The 20,488-nt window shown below is 39.1% G+C and overlaps 1 protein-coding gene across 1 annotated transcript in view; it reads right to left on the bottom strand.

Moving 5' to 3' along the window:
- Positions 1–20,488, bottom strand: part of LOC138415814 (dynein axonemal heavy chain 14-like) — a 317,408-nt gene that overhangs the window by 100,811 nt on the left and 196,109 nt on the right. The window contains exons 45-51 of the mRNA XM_069544370.1: positions 20,043–20,204; positions 17,364–17,555; positions 15,369–15,550; positions 10,657–10,765; positions 9,281–9,406; positions 4,941–5,035; positions 2,847–3,006 (exon numbers count right to left, since the gene is read on the bottom strand). Of these exons, the coding sequence (XP_069400471.1) occupies positions 2,847–3,006; positions 4,941–5,035; positions 9,281–9,406; positions 10,657–10,765; positions 15,369–15,550; positions 17,364–17,555; positions 20,043–20,204 (1,026 nt within the window). The remainder of the gene's footprint in view (positions 1–2,846; positions 3,007–4,940; positions 5,036–9,280; positions 9,407–10,656; positions 10,766–15,368; positions 15,551–17,363; positions 17,556–20,042; positions 20,205–20,488) is intronic.

Here is a 20,488-nt window from a genome sequence, read left to right as displayed (position 1 = left end):
ATTTTTCACGTATATTACAGAACTGTGGCAAACAAAACAATGTTGTATTGGCATAAAAACAGACACAGAGATCAATGGAACAGAATAGAGAGCCCAGAAATGAACACAAGTGTATATGGTCTATTAATTTAAATAAAGGAGCCAAAAATATACACTAGGTGAACGGACAGTCTCTTACTAAAGAGACTGCAAAAGAATAAAACTGAACCACACTATCTTACATCGTACAGAAATTAACTCAAAATTAATTAAAGACTTGAACATGAGACCCCAAATCATAAAACTTCTGGAAGAAAACACAGGCTGTAAGCTACTTGACATTGACCTTGGTGATGATTTTGGATTTGACACCAAAAACAAGGCAATAATAGTAAAAATAAGTAAGTGTGATTACCTCAAATTAGAAAGTTGTACAGTAAAGGAAACCATCAATGAAAAGAAAAAGCAATCTAAAAAACAGGAGAAAATATTTGCAAACCATATATGTAATAAAAGGTTAACATTCAAAATAAATGAGGCTTCTCACGTGGTGCAGTGGTAAAGAATCCGCCTGCCTGGAATCGCCATCTGGAGGCCTGGACGTGAGATGGCAACGCGGCCCTCCGTGAAGGAAGAAGCAGAAGAGGCCTGGTGGCACCGCGTAGGATGTTGGGCCCGTCCTGCCCACCGCGCCCCCTCCACGTGTGTCTGTCCTGGGACTCGCTTGAGCCCGGGGTGGGGGGGGGGGGGAGGCGGCGGAACCCTGGCGGAGGGGCCAGGAGTGGTCCGCCTCAGCTCTGCACTCCCTAGTTTGGACCATTTCATTCCCGAGGCTGCTGTTGCTTTCTAGGCATCTGGCTGGTGCCCCAAGTCGTCCTGTGCAGCCGTAGACCAGGAGCCATGGCCCGAGCTCGGCCCCAGGGTCGTCGGGCCTCCTTCCTTCCTTCACTGCCAGCTCTCACCTCGGCCCCCCAGGCCGGCTCCTTGCTTCAGTGGGACCTCCCTCTCCCATTTCCCACGAAGTTCTGGTTTTCCCTGGGACCAGTATGGGCCATGATCCACAGAACTCGTCTGCTGGCCTTGGGGCCAGAGCTTTTCCATTTAGGTTGAAAAAGCAGTGACTCTAGCACTGGCTCTCAGAAGGTCGGGGGCTTCCCTGGTTGCTCAGACGGTAAAGCGTCTGTGCACAATGCGGGAGCTGGGTTCAATTCCTGGGTCGGGAAGATCCCCTGGAGAAGGAAATGGCAACCCACTCCAGTACTCTTGCCTGGAAAATTCCATGGACTGAGGAGCCTGGTAGGCTACAGTACACGGGGAAGCAAAGAGTTGGACACGACTGAGCGACTTCACTCACTCACTCAGGTGTGATCCCTGAGAAAATCCTCTGGAGTAGGAAATGGCAATTTACTCCAGTGTTCTTGCCTGGAAAACTCCATGGACAGAGGAGCCGGGTGGGCTCCAGTCCATAGACTCGCAAAGAGTCGGACATGATTGAACGACTAACACACTCACACGTATCCCAAATAAATAATTCATCTAATCCAACAGCAAAAACACCAAGCTGATTAAAAAATGGGCAAAGGATCTGAATACATGTTTTCCCAAAGAAGACATACAGATAGGTAACAGGTATATGCAAAGGTGTTTCACATCATTAATAATCAGGGAAATACAAACAACCACAATGAGCTATCATCACTGTTAAAATGGTTATTATCAAAAGATCACAAATAACAACTGTGGGTGGGAAAGTGGAATACTTGTGCACTGTTAGTAGAAATGTAAATTGGTGAATCACTATAGAAAATAGTAAGAGGTCTTCAACAATTGAAATAGAAGTGCCAAAAGATCTAGCAAGTTAACTTCTGGGTATTTATCTGAAGGAAACAAAAACATTAACTCAGAAAGATATATTCACCCTCATTTTAACTGCAGCATTATTTACAATAGCAGAGACATGGAGGCAGCTGAAGGGTCCATTAATGGATGAATGCATAAAGAAAATGGGAAAAAAAATACACACACAATGAACTATTACTCAGCCATAAAAAAGGAAATTCTTCCATTTTTTATAACTAGAATGGGTCTTGAGAGCACTATGCTGAGTGAAATAAGTCAGAGAAAGATAGAGATCATATGATCTCGTGTATGTACAGAACCTTAAAAAAAAGAAACCAAAAGGAACTCATAGATACAGAAAGCAGATTGGTGATTACCAGGGGTGGGGAGCTAGGGATGGTGAAAATGGATGGAGGTGGTCAAAAGGTACAAACTTCTAGTTATAAAATAAATAAGTCCTGGGGATATAATGTACAGCATGGTGGCTGTACTACTAATCCTGTATATCTAAAAGTTTCTAAGAGAGTGAATCTTGAAAGTTCTCATCACATGAAAAAATGTTTGTAACTATGTGTGGTGATGGATATTAACTAGACTTTCTGTGGTGATTATTTTGCAGTGTATACAAATATCAAATCAGTATGCTGTACACCTAAAACTAATATAATGTTGTATATCAATTATATATCAATTAAAAAATCTCAGACACCTTTATCCACACCTTATACTTTCATAAAGTTATACAATCCATCCAGAAAAAAATTTCCCCCACTATTGACCTCTCCTATTTTCATTATATAAAGAGATCCTGAGACACGACATTTTTCTAATTTTGGTGACATATTGCTTTACCTTGTCACTTCCAGAAAACCATTTATAATTGCATATACAGCTTGCTGTCTGATCTTTTACCCTCACCATTGTCTTCCAATTCTAATGCAAGACTCCAGTGTTAATACTTCCATTTGACTTGCAGATTATAAGTATGGAATATATCAATTATGCATTAATTAGAGATGAACTTTTACCTTCTCAGGTATGCTGTCCTTGTCAATGTTAATTAGTTTTTTTAGGAAACCAGTTTCTGAAAGAAGTAACTTTGCTGTAGTCCAGTTAGGTTTCTTTTGCAGAAGAATACAAACTGCATTCATGACAGTCAGTACAAGGTAAGGAGGCCGTGTATATACTCTGAAATAAATGGTTAAAATCTAATCAACTTCATAACTGAAATCAAAGATACCCTGTAAACTATCTCAAAAGATAATACAGATTTTTAACAAGTATTTTGGTAAGAAGAACTATTCGCCAATATATAGCTATTTCATCATTCAGTTCAGTTCAGTTCAGTCGCTCAGTCGTGTCTGACTCTTTGCGACCCCATGAATGGCAGCACGCCAGGCCTCCCTGTCCATTACCAACTCCCGGAGTTCACTCAGACTCACGTCCATCAAGTCAGTGATGCCATCCAGCCATCTCATCCTCTGTCATCCCCTTCTCCTCCTGCCCCCAATCCCTCCCAGCATCAAAGTCTTTTCCAATGAGTCAACTCTTCGCATGAGGTGGCCAAAGTACTGGAGTTTCAGCTTTAGCATCAGTCCTTCCAAAGAAATCCCAGGGCTGATCTCCTTCAGAATGGACTGGCTGGATCTCCTTGCAGTCCAAGAGACTCTCAAGTGTCTTCTCCAACACCACAGTTCAAAAGTATCAATTCTTCGGTGCTCTGCCTTCTTCACAGTCCAACTCTCACATCTATACATGACCACTGGAAAAACCATAGCCTTGACTAGACGGACCTTAGTTGGCCAAGTGTCTTCAAAAATTTGAGTATCTTTAGTACATGCGTATCTTTGCTTTAGGAAGATGAAATGAATAACACTTAACTATGTAGAACATAGAGAAATTTGGTGGCTCAGAGATTAAAGCGTCTGCCTCCAATGCGGGAGACCCGGGTTCGATCCCTGGGTAGGGAAGATCCCCTGGAGAAGGAAATGGCAACCCACTCCAGTATTCCTGCCAGGAGAATCCCATGGATGGTGGAGCCTGGTAGGTTATAGTCCATGGGGTCGAGAAGAGTCGGACACGACTGAGCGACTTCACTTCATTTCACTTCACTTCACTTCATGTAGAACATACAAGTTAGATGTTAATTATTTTCATTACAAAAGTATTTGCTGCAGATTTCTTTAAAAGAAGGACCTCTCCTCTTTCATCCCAGTATTGGTTTACTGATAGCCCCTTGACAGAAACACTATATGTGTGTGTGTTGGGGGGTGGGGGGTAGCTGAGAGTCAACCTTATTCCTGTAATTTGAAGGGTGCTGTAAGGTGCAACTCCCTTTAAACACATCCTCTGATTATTCTTCATCCTGATCTAAAATTCCTACTATAAAGATCACAGGTAATATAGAGTTGAGGGAGGGAGGGTAGATAGGAATTTGTCTCCTAAGTTATTAATGATATAATTATTGGAACATTGGAAGTTGCCTCTTAGCTACGTTCGAATCAGCTAACATGTGTTTGTGCGTGCTAAGTCCCTTCAGTTGTGGAAACAGCAGGTGGGAAAGAGAGTGGACTAAACTGTGTCTCTGCTGCATGTCCTAAGAATAGCAATGAAGATCATATCATAAGGCATTTCATTTGTCTGGCATTTTGAAGTGAAGTGAAATGTACATTAGCAACATCACAAGGGATAGTGTTTAAAAAACAAAACAAAACAAAAAAAATAAAACCAAGGCATATGCAAGGAATTCAAGCATTAGGTTAGTTTTCTTTAGCTTTAGTACAAGGGCAGGGGAAAAGGCCTGTTTAATCAGAGGAAACCAGTTAGCATTAATCTTTTTTGAGCACTTGCCTTATGCCAGACTATTCTAAACATTTTACATGTTTCAACTCATCCAATCCTTTCAGCATTTATTATTACCCCAGTTCCATAGAAGGGAAGTTGAAACACAGAAAGGCTGTATACTAGAAAGCAGCAGTGCCAGAATTCCAACCCAGGAAGCTTGGTACCAGAGCCCATGATAGGCTTATTTTAAAAGTAGGATATAGACATAACTTTTCCCATGTATTTTTGTTTTATTTTGAGTTCTTGCAACCCAAAAGAGACTTCAGTAAATTACTCACCTTAATTCAGAGACATCAGCTTTATCCAGGGCGTTTAGAGCCACAATTGCCTTGTCGAGAGCTGGCAGTACACTTTTTAATTCATTGTCAGCTTTCTGCAATAAAGTTATAAGTCCCTAAATACATAAGAATGAATATAGTTGCATACTTAAAATTTTTATATTTTAAAGTTGGAAAATGTAATTCAACATTTTTACAATGCCCATAAGTTATGCTTCTGTATAACTTAGGGATGTACACACGTGCTTGCACTGTTAGAAACATGTGTTACCGTCTTAAATTAGTGCATTTTGCAATCTCTGATGAGAAGTTATCTGTGAGAAGTGAAAACACTGAGTGTTTTCTGCCTTCTGTGTTAGACTTAGTGTAGTTTTAACATTGCCCTTTTGGGAGTGGTCCACTTAAAGATGGAATTCTAAAGAACCCATCTGCCAATGCAGGAGACACTGGTTTGATCCTTGAGTCAGAAAGATCCCCTAGAAGAGGAAATGGTAACCCACTCCAGTATACTTGCCTGGAGAAGTCCATGGACAGAGGAGCCTGGCGGGCTACAGTCCATGGATTGCAAAGAGTTGGACACAACTAAGTGACTGAACATGCCACTTAAAGACAGATTACTGTAAAGCTAATGAAGCTTAAAACCCCTCAGCTGCACAGATCCCCTTCCAAGTTCCTGGAAGGAATTTTGCCAATATGTGTGCAGGGTCATACATTTTTGTGAAGTAAGACATTCTATTTGCAATCAGATAAGATCAATTTCTCTACCTTTTTGACTGACTCTTTGTTGGCTATTCTGTCATGAAAGGTTGTGCTGGATTGACTGTGGATATTTTTGGGATTTCGCTAACAAGCTGACTTGGGGGTTATATTTATGTTGCTTAGAGTCACTTCTCTGTATAATTAAGTTATTACATGCTATTACATATACGAATGACTTCTAGAAATACTTCTGTTGACTGCTGTTCCAACTTTCCTGGTGATGTGACACTAAGGTGAAGGGCCAGAGGTCATACTACGATATAACTTGTACTTATAGTGCCCAGCATCAGAATTTTGTCTGTAGAAAATCCTTCCACTTATTAAGATGAGTAAAATTGTAAGTAGATGGTAGATCCTCATTGACACCTACTCAAAATGGAAGTTCATTCTTCCATGAATATACTTGATAATGCAATGTACACTATTCTAAACCTACTGTACATCTGTCCCCTTTTTTTGATGAGAGGGAAAGACTAGAGATCTCTTCAAGAAAATCAGAGATACCAAGGGAACATTTCATGCAAAGATGGGCTCGATAAAGGACAGAAATGGTATGGACCTAACAGAAGCAGAAGATATTAAGAAGAGGTGGCAAGAATACATGGAAGAACTGTACAAAAAAGATCTTCACGACCCGGATAATCACGATGGTGTGATCACTCATCTAGAGCCAGACATCCTGGAATGTGAAGTCAAGTGGGCCTTAGAAAGCATCACTATGAACAAAGCTAGTAGAAGAGATGGCATTCCAGTTGAGCTATTTCAAATCCTGAAAGATGATGCTGTGAAAGTGCTGCATTCAATATGCCAACAAATTTGGAAAACTCAGCAGTGGCCACAGGACTGGAAAAGGTCAGTTTTCATTCCAATCCCAAAGAAAGGCAATGCCAAAGAATGCTCAAACTACCGCACAATTGCACTCATCTCGCATGCTAGTAAAGTAATGCTCAAAATTCTCCAAGCCAGGCTTCAGCAATACGTGAACCGTGAACTTCCTGATGTTCAAGCTGGTTTTAGAAAAGGCAGAGGAACCAGAGATCAAATTGCCACCATCCACTGGATCATGGAAAAAGCAAGAGAGTTCCAGAAAAACATCTGTTTCTGCTTTATTGACTATGCCAAAGCTTTTGACTGTGTGGATCACAATCAACTGTGGAAAATTCTGAAAGAGATGGGAATACCAGACCACCTGACCTGCCTCTTGAGAAATCTGTATGCAGATCAGGAAGCAACAGTTAGAACTGGACATGGAACAACAGACTGGTTCCAAATAGGAAAAGGAGTACATCAAGGCTGTATATTGTCACCCTGCTTATTTAACTTCTATGCAGAGTACATCATGTGAAACGCTGGACTGGAAGAAACACAAGCTGGAATCAAGACTGCCAGGAGAAATATCAATAACCTCAGATATGCAGAAGATACCACCCTTATGGCAGAAAGTGAAGAGGAACTAAAAAGCCTCTTGATGAAAGTGAAACAGGAGAGTGAAAAAGTTGGCTTAAAGCTCAACATTCAGAAAACGAAGATCATGGCATCCGGTCCCATCACTCCATGGGAAATAGATGGGGAAACAGTGGAAACAGTGTCAGACTTTATTTTTTTGGGCTCCAAAATCACTGCAGATGGTGAATGCAGCCATGAAATTAAAAGATGCTTACTCCTTGGAAGGAAAGCTATGATCAACCTAGACAGCATATTCAAAAGCAGAGACATTACTTTGCCAACAAAGGTCCGTCTAGTCAAGGCTATGGTTTTTCTGGTAGTCATGTATGGATGTGAGAGTTGGACTGTGAAGAAGGCTGAGCACCAAAGAATTGATGCTTTTGAACTGTGGTGTTGGAGAAGACTCTCGAGGGTCCCTTGGACTGCAAGGAGATCCAACCAGTCCATTCTGAAGGAAATCAGTCCTGGGATTTCTTTGGAACAAATGATGCTAAAGCTGAAACTCCAGTACTTTGGCCATGTCATGCAAAGAGTTGACGCATTGGAAAAGACTTTGATGCTGGGAGGGATTGGGGGCAGGAGGAGAAGGGGATGACAGAGGATGAGATGGCTGGATGGCATCACTGACTCGATGGACGTGAATCTGAGTGAACTCCGAGAGTTTGTGATGGACAGGGAGGCCTCGCGTGCTGCGATTCATGGGGTCGCAAAGAGTCGGACACGACTGAGCGACTGAACTGAACTGAACTGATCTGAACTGATTCAACAAGAATTAATCAGGATTCATGGACTTTTAGGTAATAATTATCATAATTTGGAAAGATGTTTTAAAATGTCTCATTGAAAGAAGTGAGAAATTACAGATTCCTTGTACAAATATATGTCAAAGGTACCTTATTTTATAATTTTTAATTCTTATCAGATCATCTTCAGAAGACAAAGCAGCTCTAGGGACTGTTTATTTGGTTTGTGTCACTTCTCTCATTGCCTGAATAATTCTGTCTTTTTAGACTGGCCAATTTCCTTCTGTTCCCTCTAGTCAGAATTCCAATAGGAACCAGTATGGTGTAGCAGATTACCAAATGTTCAACCCTGGTCTGATCAATGGCCACCCCTAGTCAGAGAAGGCAGAGAGTGGAATTTCACATTTTCCATGTGCAAAAGTTTTTTCATGGAGCAACTCCATCAATTAAAAAAAAATATATATATAATATATATATTAGCTAAAACCTCAGTTGGGGGAATTATTTATTTATGTTAAATACAAGAGCTACTATCATTAGCTAATATCTCAAAGTACCACAATAAATATTTAGGCAAGGTTTATTATAAACGATAGTGAATGTGAATAGATATTTCTAATAGCCTTTTTGATAATTTCAAAATATTCTTCTTGGCTCCTTGTTAGATCTGACTACATCATCATTAAAAACATGGCTGAAGAATAAGTAGTTCATACCAGAGATATGAGAGGTATTAGCCTGCCGTCTTCTCATTGTTCACTTGTACTTCCAGTGTTAGCATTATTTTCAATCCAAGGTTTCTCTGAGAAACCTTTTCAAGCTGCCTGTCCATATTTTTTAAAATTTTTAAAAATATAAATGTATTTATTTTAATTGGAGGCTAATTACTTTACAATATTGTATTGGTTTTGCCATACATCAACATGAATCCGCCACGGGTATACACGTGTTCCCCATCCTGGACCCCCCTCCCACCCCCAAGCTGGATAACATAATAGGTAAATCCCCTCACTTGGGCACAAATAAACTGCAGGGCTTCCTGCTGAGCATTGAGGAAATGAGGAGGCCACCGCAACAACCCTTCCATCCTTCAGATGATCCTCTTGGAGGCCACATGCATTTCTGATATGGGTTGAATGAGTTTTATTCATTGTAACCAGGAGAAGCAGACTATCTATTTTCTTAAGGGACCCTCTGTCTTTGCCCTTCACTTAATAGTACTTTGCATGTAGTAGGTATTAATATAAATATTTTCTGGGAAAAAAAATGAAAAACAGGCAAAGTTGGAACACTATATATTTACAAGCAGTTAGCCTGACTTTAAAATTTTGGGGGTAGGAAACAATTTTGCAAATCTCTAAGTGACTTTCATTGATTATATTTTAATTTTACCTGAGCATACTCTTCTACGATTCTTACTTCTTCTTCCATGATTTCTTCATCCTGTTTAACAAGCATCTGAACTTTCTCAACCACTTGGGAATCTTTCTGTAGTTTTTCCATTAGGATTTCTTTCTCCTGATGAACCAAACAACTCTTCTTAAAATAAGTTTTAAGAGATGTGATATCTTTTTAAAAGGATAAATCAAATAGCTTATTTCATTCTTACAGAATTTGTCAAAATCACCATGAAATATATTTGTTTAATAGACTAATAAAAATGATTACAACAAATATAATTTCATACATATGAAGATTGATGATGAGTAATGATTTTTAGAATACTTGGCCAACTGCAAGTTACCACAGTGCATTTCAGATGTATTTAACTAGTAACTGCAGATTTTTCTATTTCTTTTATAATTAGCTAAATACTTATTATTGGCTTCCCAGGTGGCTCAGTATTAAAGAATGCACCTGCCAATGCAGGAGACATGGATTCGATCCCTGGGGAAGGAAGATCCCCTGGAGGGAGAAATGGCAACCCACTCCCAGTATTCTTGCCTGGAAAATTCCATGGACAGAGGAGTCTGGTGTTCTACAGTCCATGGAGTCACAAAGAATCAGACACAACTGAGCGACTGAGCAATTATCACATTTAATTATTAAAATATAATAATGGCTGAGTGGTATGTCATTACATATAGGTACCACATCTTTTTTTTATCCAATCATCTGTCGATGGACATCTACAATGCTTCCATGTCCTATTGTAAATAGTGCTGCAACGAACATTGGGGTACATGAGTCTTTTTGAGTTACTGTTTTCTCAGGGTATATGTCCAGTAGTGGAACTGCTGGGTCATATGGCAATTCGCACAGATGTAGAGAAAGGACTTGTGGACACAGGGCAGGAAGGAGAGGGCGGGATGAGCTGAAAGAGTAGCAGTGACATACATACTCTACCATGTACAGAATAGACAGTGGGAAGCTGCTGCGTAGCACAGGGAGCTCGGCTTGGTGCTCTGTGATGACCTAGAGGCTTGGAATGGGGGCTGGGTGTGAGGGAGGTCCAAGAAGGAGGGTATATATGTACACATATGGCTGAATCATGTGGTTGTATAGCAGAAACTAACACAATATTATAAACCAATTATAATCCAATAAAAATAATTAAAAAATACAATGATGTTACTACTTTGCTATTGTTGTTGTTACTGCTCCCCTCATTTTACAGATAAGAAAACTAAGACTAAGAGAGGCTGCACAGCTGCATGGTAATAAAGCTGAAGTTCGAACCCATGTTTGTCAAGTATCAGCTTCTGCTTGCAAACACCATTCCACGTTAAACCATACAAGTTTTAAAAGAGATCCCAAATCAAACACACCTTTGTTTTTTGTTCTATTTGAGGGCCAAGAATCAAGAGCTCCTCCTGCATATCTGTAACTAGAGCAGTTGTTTCCAGGATCTTGGATAGGCCCATATGGAAACGTTCCCTGAAGGGAAAGAAAGTATTAAGAAAGCATTTTGTTGTTGTTCAGTTGCTCAGTAATGTCCAACTCTCTGCGACCCCACGGACTGCAGCACACCAGGCTTCTCTGTCCTTCACTATCTCCTGGAGTTTGTTCAAATTCATGTCCATTGAGTCAATGACCCAAACATCTCATCTTGTCATTCCCTTTTCTCTCATGCCCTCAATCTTTCCCAGCAGCAGGGTCTTTCCAATGAGTTGGCTCTTTGCATCAGTTAAGAAAGTATAGATATAACAAAATAATAGCCAAGCAAGATTCACTGTAATCATGGACCGGAAGACCACATAGTAAAGATGCCCATTCTCCCCAAAATGATATATAGGTTTCCTGTCAGAATCTCAGTAAAAAATTTTTTTTATGTATAGATGTACTTATTCCAAAATTTATATGGAAAGGGAAATGAACTAAGGTAATTAAAATAATTTTGAAAAAAAAGAATAAAGTGGGTGGAATTATTCTACCTGATTGTAAGACTGATTACATAGCAATAGTAATCAAGATTATGTGGTATTGGCAGAGAGATAGATATGACGATTGATGGAACAGATAGTGAAGACAAAAGTAAACCCACACAAGGACGCCTAACTCAGTTTTGACAAAGGTGCAAAAGCAATGGAGGAAGAAAAGGTTTTTCAACAAATGGTGCTGGGGCATCAGTTACATCAGATGAACTGTAACCTAAACCTTACACCTTATGTTTATGCAAAAATTAACTTGAAATGGACCATAGAATTAAATGTAAAACTATACTGCTTTTAGAAGAAAATATAGGAAAAAGTGATCAGGATCTAGGGCTTGGTGAAGAGTTCTTAGACAGGAGAAGCATAATGTATAAGAGAAAAAAAATCATAAATTGGGCTTGATCAAAAATTAGAACCCTTTTCTCTGTGAAAGGGAGAATGAAAATACAAGCTACCAACTGGAATAGGGTATTTGTAATCCACATATCTGACAAAGGACTTATTTTAGAATATATAAAGAATTCTCAAACTAACAATGAAAAATTTGAACAATTTAGAAAATGTGAAAAAGATATGAAGACACATTAAACTGAAAAGGATATATGGATGGCAAATAAGGGCATGAAAAGATATTCAGCATCACTAACCATTAAGGTGAAAATTAAGATCACAATGTCATATAATTACCTACTTATTAAAATAGCCAGTATAGAAAATAGTGACAATACCAAATGCTCTCAAGGATGCAGAGAAACTGAATCTCCCATACATAATTTATAAAACTACAAAAAATAGTACAGTCATTTTCAGTAACAATTTGATATTTTCTTCATAGGTTAGATGACCTAACAGTCATACTCTTGCCATTTATCCTAGAGAAACAGAAATTTATATCTGCCCAGAAACCTGTACAGAGATATATTCATAATAACTCCAAATTAGAATCAGCCCAAATTCCTTCAATGGTTAGACAAACTGTGGTACGCCCATATGGACTATTACTTTAGGGATAAAATGGAATAAACTCATGATACATGCAATAGCTTAGATCCCAGAGGCATTATGTTGAGTGAAAGCACTATCACTCTCTGTATGTGAAGAATAAAAATGGAGAAATGCAGAAGAGATTAGCAGTTGCAAGGTATTTGGAATAGGAGGAGGGAAAGAGTGGGAGTGACTGTAAAGAGGGTAGCAGTAGCGGGAATCTTTGTGATAATGAACTAGTTCTATATCTTGATTGCTGTTGTGGTTATACAAATGATAAAGTTGAATGGCATAGAACTATAAACACACATTGTGCCAATGACAGTTTCCTGGTTTTGATGTTGTACTATAGTTAAGTAAAATGTGAGCACTGAGAGAAACTGAGTAAAAGGTACTTTGGACCTCTCTGTACTATTTTTGTAACTTCCTGTGAATCTAATAATGTCCAAAACAAATTTTCTTTTAAAATAAGAAACAATAAGTTTGAAAATTTTTCATTTATCTATTCACTAGAATAAAAAACTGAAAATATGCATTTGTATGGAATAAAATAAATAGAAAAATTTAAATAAGAAGACTACAAAGCTACTGGTCAACAAAATTTTAGTTCTAAGACAGGGAATAAGTTCCATAGAGCATTTTCTAAAAAATGAATATATGGTTTCTATTTCTTGGACTTTCATAATCTATGAGAACATCATCACCCATACCCTTTAAATTGTGAATTACACAAATATTTTTGATATTTTATTCTTTTATCTAGCTCTAGGATAGGTCCTCAAAAGTCTCATGTGGATTACCACATTAGCTTTTAAGTCTTCGTTTTTATTTTTTGTCTACAATTTATTCTCCATACCAGAGTGATCTTCCTAAAGTAAGTCTCTTTATACTATTCACCTAATTAAAGAGTTATTATTTGTTGTGTGTTGTGTACGTCAGACATTGTGCTTAGCATTTAATTTGTGAACATATGACCCCCTAGAAACAGGTGATATTAAAAATAAAATGGACTCAAAGGAAAAACTAAAGAAACATAGACAACTGAAACTAAGCTCCCAATGAAGCACACACTTATGACAGGTAACTTGGGCTTTAAAAGTGATTATTTCCCAAAAGGATATCTCCCACTGATACAGGATGCTAAGTGTTTTGGAGGTGGAGAAGAGGCGTGGACTGGCTGTAAGAGACCCAAAGCACATAATTAACCGTTCCCTTCTCTTTTTTTCGTCCCATATCTATTCCTAGGAAGGTTCTTACTGGATTTGTAAGAAGTAAAGAAGAGCTATGATGTTTGGACTTATAACCTGGTGCTTCTTTGTACCACCTAGCTATATTTGATGGATATAAGCACTGATGGATATTGATGATAATGATCATGCACAGAAGGTGATAACTTAGGTAATCCTCATTACACATCAGGGGGTTAAGGAGATGCTCTAGGATAGTTCAAGGTACATAAGGAAGAAACTATTGAGCAACTTAGGGATGTACAGTGTGGGTAAGACATGGGGAAGACTGGGAAGTGGATGAAGTGATTGTGACAGATACTGGTCATACCAATCACGACTGTGAATGGAGAGCAACAACCTTGGATGGTGAGAAGGGGACACCTTAGAAACTTGGAGGTGGGAAGTAGAAGGAAGTTCCATTAATTCCTTATAACTCTTGTCTATAGGACATCTGGCCAATTTACCCAGCCTGTGGCCATCATACTCAATTTAATCACTAACTAACAAAAGGCTTAATCCATGGACTTTCAGAAACATTTTAGGAGCTGCTAACCCAGAGGAGTGAATGGCTTTTATATAAAACAATGGAACAAGATTAACCTTTTGAACTAATGGACTGTTTTCACAGACTGTAGCAACTGCTGTACAACTGATGTTGAATGTGCCACTCTCAGTTGTTGACAAAAAATAAATGAGATTCTGATACCATGTGAGTAAAATGCTGCTGCTGAGGTTTCTACTGCTTCTGTAAATGTCAGGTCTATACTCATCTGCCATATACAGACTAGTTTAAACTCTCAAGCATGAGTGGTGGTGAAAATTTTCATTGCCCTGGGCTTCCAGCTGACCAGTAAAGGCAGAGTATGGGTGACTGCCAATTATTGATGCATTCGGATCAATAACAATTTTAACTGGCTTGACTCAAGATATGAAATCTGTCTGCGGTCTGTCCTCCAAGTGGCAGTCATCATGGCTATTCTCACCCAATGTTGTCCAAGAATGGATGTGGTCTAAGTCCTTATCAGTGCACTTAACTGGGGTATCTGATAGAGTGGGCTATTCTTTTTCAGCTGGATAAATGCCAGGTTGGAGGATAGAGCTGTAAAGGAATGCCTTCACGTGGTACCCTGGCAACCGTTCATGCCTTCACATAGGTCACACAGGAGAAGGTTTAACTACAACTGAGATAAGTCTGTGATCCTTTTGGAACATGAGAGCATGGAATGCTTGTGAGCAGATGCTATAAGACCATTTCCCACTGTCTTTATCTTCTGGGAGGCTGTCATGAGATTGTTTCTCAATGACTCTAGAGTTCTGATTAGATATGAGACTTTCTAGCTCAGGTTTCCTCCCCCACCTTCCCAGGGCCAGCTGAAGGTTCTAAAACTGCTGAGCTGCAGCATGCTGTGGACTTCTCAGCAGCAGGGCCTCCCACTATCAGTGTTGTAGTTGGGAAGATTCCCTGGAGAAGGAAATAGCAACCCACTCCAGTACTCTTGCCTGGAGAATCCCATGGACCGAGGAGCCTGGTGGGCTACAGTCCATGGGGTCCCAAAGAGTTGGACACAACTGAGTGACTTTCACTTTTCATTTCATGGGGTAAGGGACATTGGGAATGGCAATGCTGGTTACTCTTGTTTTCACTGTCCTTGTCTGACTCTAACAATCTATTGCTTCTTCACTGGCAGAATCTGTCAGCCTTGCCTTTACAGGGGCAGCCTGTGAATGACCACAGGGGAGATAGACACCTACCTCTTTTAAGATCTTCTGTAGCTTTTGCTCTTTTCTCTCCAATGAAAAGGTGGGTTGGGGTTCACTTGCATCTGCATCCCTTTTCACAAATAAGAGCACAAATACAGTATACGTATATCTGACTCGGTCTCAAAGCCTTACCTCTTCTTTTGCATTTCCTTCTCTCGGGACTTCAAAATGTGGGCAAACGTATCCATGAATCGCAAGTAGTTACTGGGAGTGATATAATAATGCCTTCTAGTTGTTTGAAAGTATTTTATGTTCAACTCTTTCACGCTTTGGTGGATTTGGACACATGTTGGGACAAGTTTTTCTTTTAAGTTCTGAAAAATAGTAATTTCTAAGAATTAAGAGAAAGCAGTCAATATACACACACACACTAAAGAAAATTGACAGTGCAAATACATTTGTCATTTCTGAGATGTGGAGATGCAGAAAAAGGGTTTGGATGAATGGGATTAAAAATACATGAGTTTTTGTGGTTAGGATGATGTTAGGGTGGAAAAGACAAAAAGAAAAAAGATTAACAATAAACGACATCTCAGCTAGGTTTTTCCTTTATTTCTGCTGCAGCACTCCAAAGATTTAGGGTACATTGTCAATGGCCAAGGTTTATAGTGCTTTATCTTGTATCTTCCTTTCTTTAAAGTAGGTTATTGATAGCAAGATACCCAATTTTCATGAGTGAAATAAAGCTAGAAAAATGTAAGGACTTAAAGGATGTATAGTCAGCCCTCTGTATCTGTGGGTTCTGCACCCACAGATTCAAACAACCACTGAAAATACTTCTTAAATATTCCAGAAAGTTTCCAAAAGCAAAATATGAATTTCTCTTGCGCTGGCAACTATTTACATAGCATTTGCATTGTATTTACAATTATTTACATATACTTACAATGTATTAGGTATTACAAGTAATTTAGAGATGATTTAAAATATATCATAGAGTGTGAGCATATTATGGGTAAATGCTATACCATTTTATATAAAGGACTTGAGATCCTCTGCAGAAGGGATAGGCTACCCAGTCCAGTATTCCTGGGCTCCCCTTGTGGCTCAGTTGGTAAAGAATCTGCCTGCAATACAGGAGATGTGGGTTTGATCCCTGGGTTGGGAAGATCCCTTGGAGAAGGGAAACGCTACCCACTCCGGTATTCTGGCCTGGAGAATTCCATGGACTGTCTCCCGCATTGGAGGCAGACGCTTTAACCTCTGAGCCACCAGGGAAGCCACTGTATGGTCCATGGGGTCGCAAAGAGTTGGGCATGACTGAGTTACTTTCACTTGAGCATCCTGATTTTGGTATCTTGCAGGGGTTGGGGGAGGGGGCTGGAATCGTTCCTTATGGAAATCAATGGACCGATCAATGTAGAGATACAGGTAGGCAAAACTAGAATAGAAAGAGTGTCCTCTTTGCTTACCTTCAGAGAGAATCTGACTTGAACATAATCTAGTTGTGTTTATGCATCTCCAATCCACCAAGCCTAGCTAAACTGGTCACTCTTAACTCAGCTGCAATTTCTTGCTGGTTTCACCCTGAATCTACCCTTATTGGCCTTTGCTTTCCTTGAACACTTGGACAGGTAAGGTTGTAAGCCCCTTTCTAGGTCCCACAGAGTTTCAGGCCTCTCTGAATTTACAACTTCTTTTGCCAACATCTCTTGGGATCTTCATTTGAATCACTCTAGAATAGATTCTTATTGCCTTGTGGCTCATGGGTTCTGAGGCAATTTTGTGTGTGGCCTGTGCTCTCATTTCTTTGTAGTTGTGTTGCTGTAACCAACCCAGTGAAATTCACAAGAAGTACACAGAAGGTTGCAGCATCCTCACCAGAGCATGAAAAATGGAGGTTGTTTACCTTCGTGGAAATCTGCTGTCCACCATGAGGGCAGAACTGTGAAGAGACCCCAGCAATGAGGAATCTGGGCATCACTGAGACAGGGTGAATTAGGGGGCAAAAGAGATGAGGAACTGATAAAGAGTCAAGACACTTGCCTTATTTCATAATTTTGCCCAGAATTGCCTCTCTTTGCCCACCTAAGGTTCATTGTCATTCAGAGATGTAGTATTGTTGGATTCTGATAATAAATAGAAATCGTCACTTGCATTAGATTTCTTTAAAGGGGTTATATTTACCTCTCTGTTCTTGATATCCACTTTTTCTCTTAAGAAAGCGTCAGCTACAATCAGGAGAGCTTCCTCCGGCCATTTCTCATACCAATCAACCGTGCAGGAGCTGATCAGGGAAGGATATAGTCTACAGTTTTGGTGAAAGTTAGGTCTTGTAGGGCTCATGGTCATAAGAATATGAAGATTTTTATGTATTCTCTGAAAATTAATGAGAATATAAGTTGTTTAAATGCAATCCACTGCTTTGAAGAAAATATTATATGGAAAATTCCATTTAAAATTTGTTTCCATTTTTTCCTTAATGGGGGGAGTACCTATCAATCATGTACTGAGTGTCTGTCATAAACCAGAGTCCTTCCAAGGGAAACTACAAGCTTCACAGAGCCCTTCTGAGGAAAGGAGCCAGATTCTGTTCTAGGGGACCTCACCCTCTTGGCTTCAGCTGGATGGACTGGGTAGGGGAGTCACTGGACTCAGAACATTCCTTGTATAAACCATCCTTTATAAGGGGATCTGGTGCTAGAGCTCTATTCAGTAGGGCAGTTTATATCAGATGGTGACGAGTCTGTCTGTTTAACTGTTTCCTCTGGAGTGGTGTGCATTTAAGACTTACAGAAAGTCAAAGAAAGAAACAGTCAGATGAATTAAAGCTAAAAGAGATGCAGAGAATCAGATAATGTTATGTACAGAACGCCGCAGAGATACTAATAAACTCCTACAGCTGAAGGATTACAGCCAAGCAGTATTAGATTCTATATAATTTTTCAGGTCCTAGGCAAAGTGCTAGTTTCAAAGAATTTTGCCTGCATCTTTGCCCCACCTAAAAACTGGTTGCGTTGTTGCTGTTCTTGCCTTCTTGGAAGGACTGACCACAGGGCACAGATTCCTTCCTCATTTCATACGTCACTTTATGATAAAACCACATTTTTGAAAGCAGCTTCAGTGAGTCAATGGTCCATCTAACTCAAAGGGTTCGACTTGTACAAAGTAATAATATCTTTGAGTATCAAGCAACCTATTTTGCCAAATAAGAGTGGTAAAGCTGAAAGAAGACTCAAGGGTAAGAGTTTCCCCCTCCTGCTTGTCTTTAAAATTTGTATAAAAGCAAATGCAACTCCTCAATGCAAAATTCACAAAATACAGAAATCTTTAAATTGAACACGAAATCACATGTGTGCTTAGTTGTGTCCTGCTCTTTGCGACCCCATGGACTGTAGCCCACTAGGCTCTTCTGTCCATGGACATTTTCCAGGCAAGAGTACTGGAGTGGGTTGTCATTTCCCACTCCAGGGGATCTTCCTGACCCAAGGATTGAAATTTGTCTCTTGTGTCTCCTGCACTGGTGGGCGTATTCTTTACTGAGCCACCTGGGAAAACCCACAAAACGAAATTACCTCTCTTTGCTTTGCCCATTTGCAAACTCCTACTTGAAGATATCCAACAGTTTAAACTGTGTTTTCACTATTTATTATTACTGTAAAAAACCTCAAGTCATTTTTGAAAGTATGGCATATATATAAAATTAAAATTGATTTCTACTTAGGATTCTTATTTTTCATTTCTGGAGGGCACTATTCGCCACACTATAAATCAGAATTTATTTTCCTTTTCCACTCACAATCTATTGGATAAACCAATTTTGTAAAGAAGTGCTAGTGTGCCACAAGTTTCCAGGATATCTCCTATCCTTCTTTCTACTGCAGTATTTTAAAATACAACTCAGTTCAAACATCCATTATATTGTTCTCTTACAATTGTGGATTCCATTCCCAGAATTTTTTACATGTTTTTCTTGTGCAAGATCACTAAGTATCTGCTGAGGAAGGGATGGTGGTTCAGTTCAATTTTCAAATGTCTCCATAAAAGATAGAAACTGACTTGAGAAATAAGTTGGCCTGTGGTACTTTACCAGTGAACGTTTTGGCTTGGGTAATCAAATCTATCTGTTCACTGAGCCACTGGTCAGTCATCATGTCTTAAAGACACAGAATGCCTAGTTAATTTGTCCAGTTGATACCTCTTATCCAGCTGATTCTTTCACAGCAAGCTCACTGCCGAGTTCATTCTGAATATTACCTGCTCTACCTGGATAACCCATAGCTTCCTGGACAGTTCTAGGGCTTTTTAAGGGGATGAGGAATTCTTGTTTCTTTCCTTTCCAGGCTTGTTACCAGCATATAACTGAAATAAAAAGCTTCATTGGCTAGAAATGGATCACAGGGTGTGAAATAATCTTGGGATCTTATTTCTCTTATTGCCTCAAGCTAATATTATTTTTTAAAGTCATTGTTAGCCAGCCAGGCCCAGATTCTTGCTCATGTTTGTCCTGCCTATGGTGTGTCTGTGTATAAGGATGGCAGTCATTATTGTAGCTTTAAAAACTCATGTAAAAAACTAAAGAAATTATCCAACTTGAAATTCATGTACAAAATTATAAACATAGTCTATTTTTTTTTTACTTTTAATATTTAAATTTATTTACTCAAATTTTATTTTATTTTATTTTATTTTTAGTTTTTTATTTTTTAAATTTTAAAATCTTTAATTTTAATGCAGACCTTTATGTTCATTGCAGCATTATTTTCAACAAATAGTGGACACTAACATAAAATTTTATGAAATTTGAACATAGTCTGTCTTCAATTTAATATAACAACTTGATAAAGGCAATCCACAAAAATGTACCTTTTGGAAGAACGAAAGTAAAGCTTGCCTATTATCAACATAACCAGACTGTTCGGCAAGAGGTCTAAGCCTGAGGGCAATCGCATCCAGCTCTTCATTTTCAAACAAGTCAGGTATTTTCCCCAAATTAATAATGCTGTTCAAATCGTCCATAAATAACTCCTTAGGCAAAACATACATTTAATCAGGAATGAGTAAATTGGGCATGTATTTCACTCTGGACAAAGCTAATCAAGAAAGCAATAGTGTTTCAGGAGAACTTAGATCAAAAAAAAATAACTTCTCTTAATGTGAGCCCATCAGAAACATTTTTTTCTGAGTCAAAATAAGCTTCATCTATTCATTCATTTATTCAAACATTAGGGAAACAGATTTGGTACCAACAGTATACCAAACACTGTGTTGTGCACTGGGGAAGAGGCATGGGAGGAGTGGGTACAATAATT

Source organism: Ovis canadensis, chromosome 12 (assembly GCF_042477335.2).
Source record: "Ovis canadensis isolate MfBH-ARS-UI-01 breed Bighorn chromosome 12, ARS-UI_OviCan_v2, whole genome shotgun sequence".
Lineage (NCBI taxonomy): Eukaryota > Metazoa > Chordata > Mammalia > Artiodactyla > Bovidae > Ovis > Ovis canadensis.
This window is presented reverse-complemented; position numbering and strand designations above follow the sequence as displayed.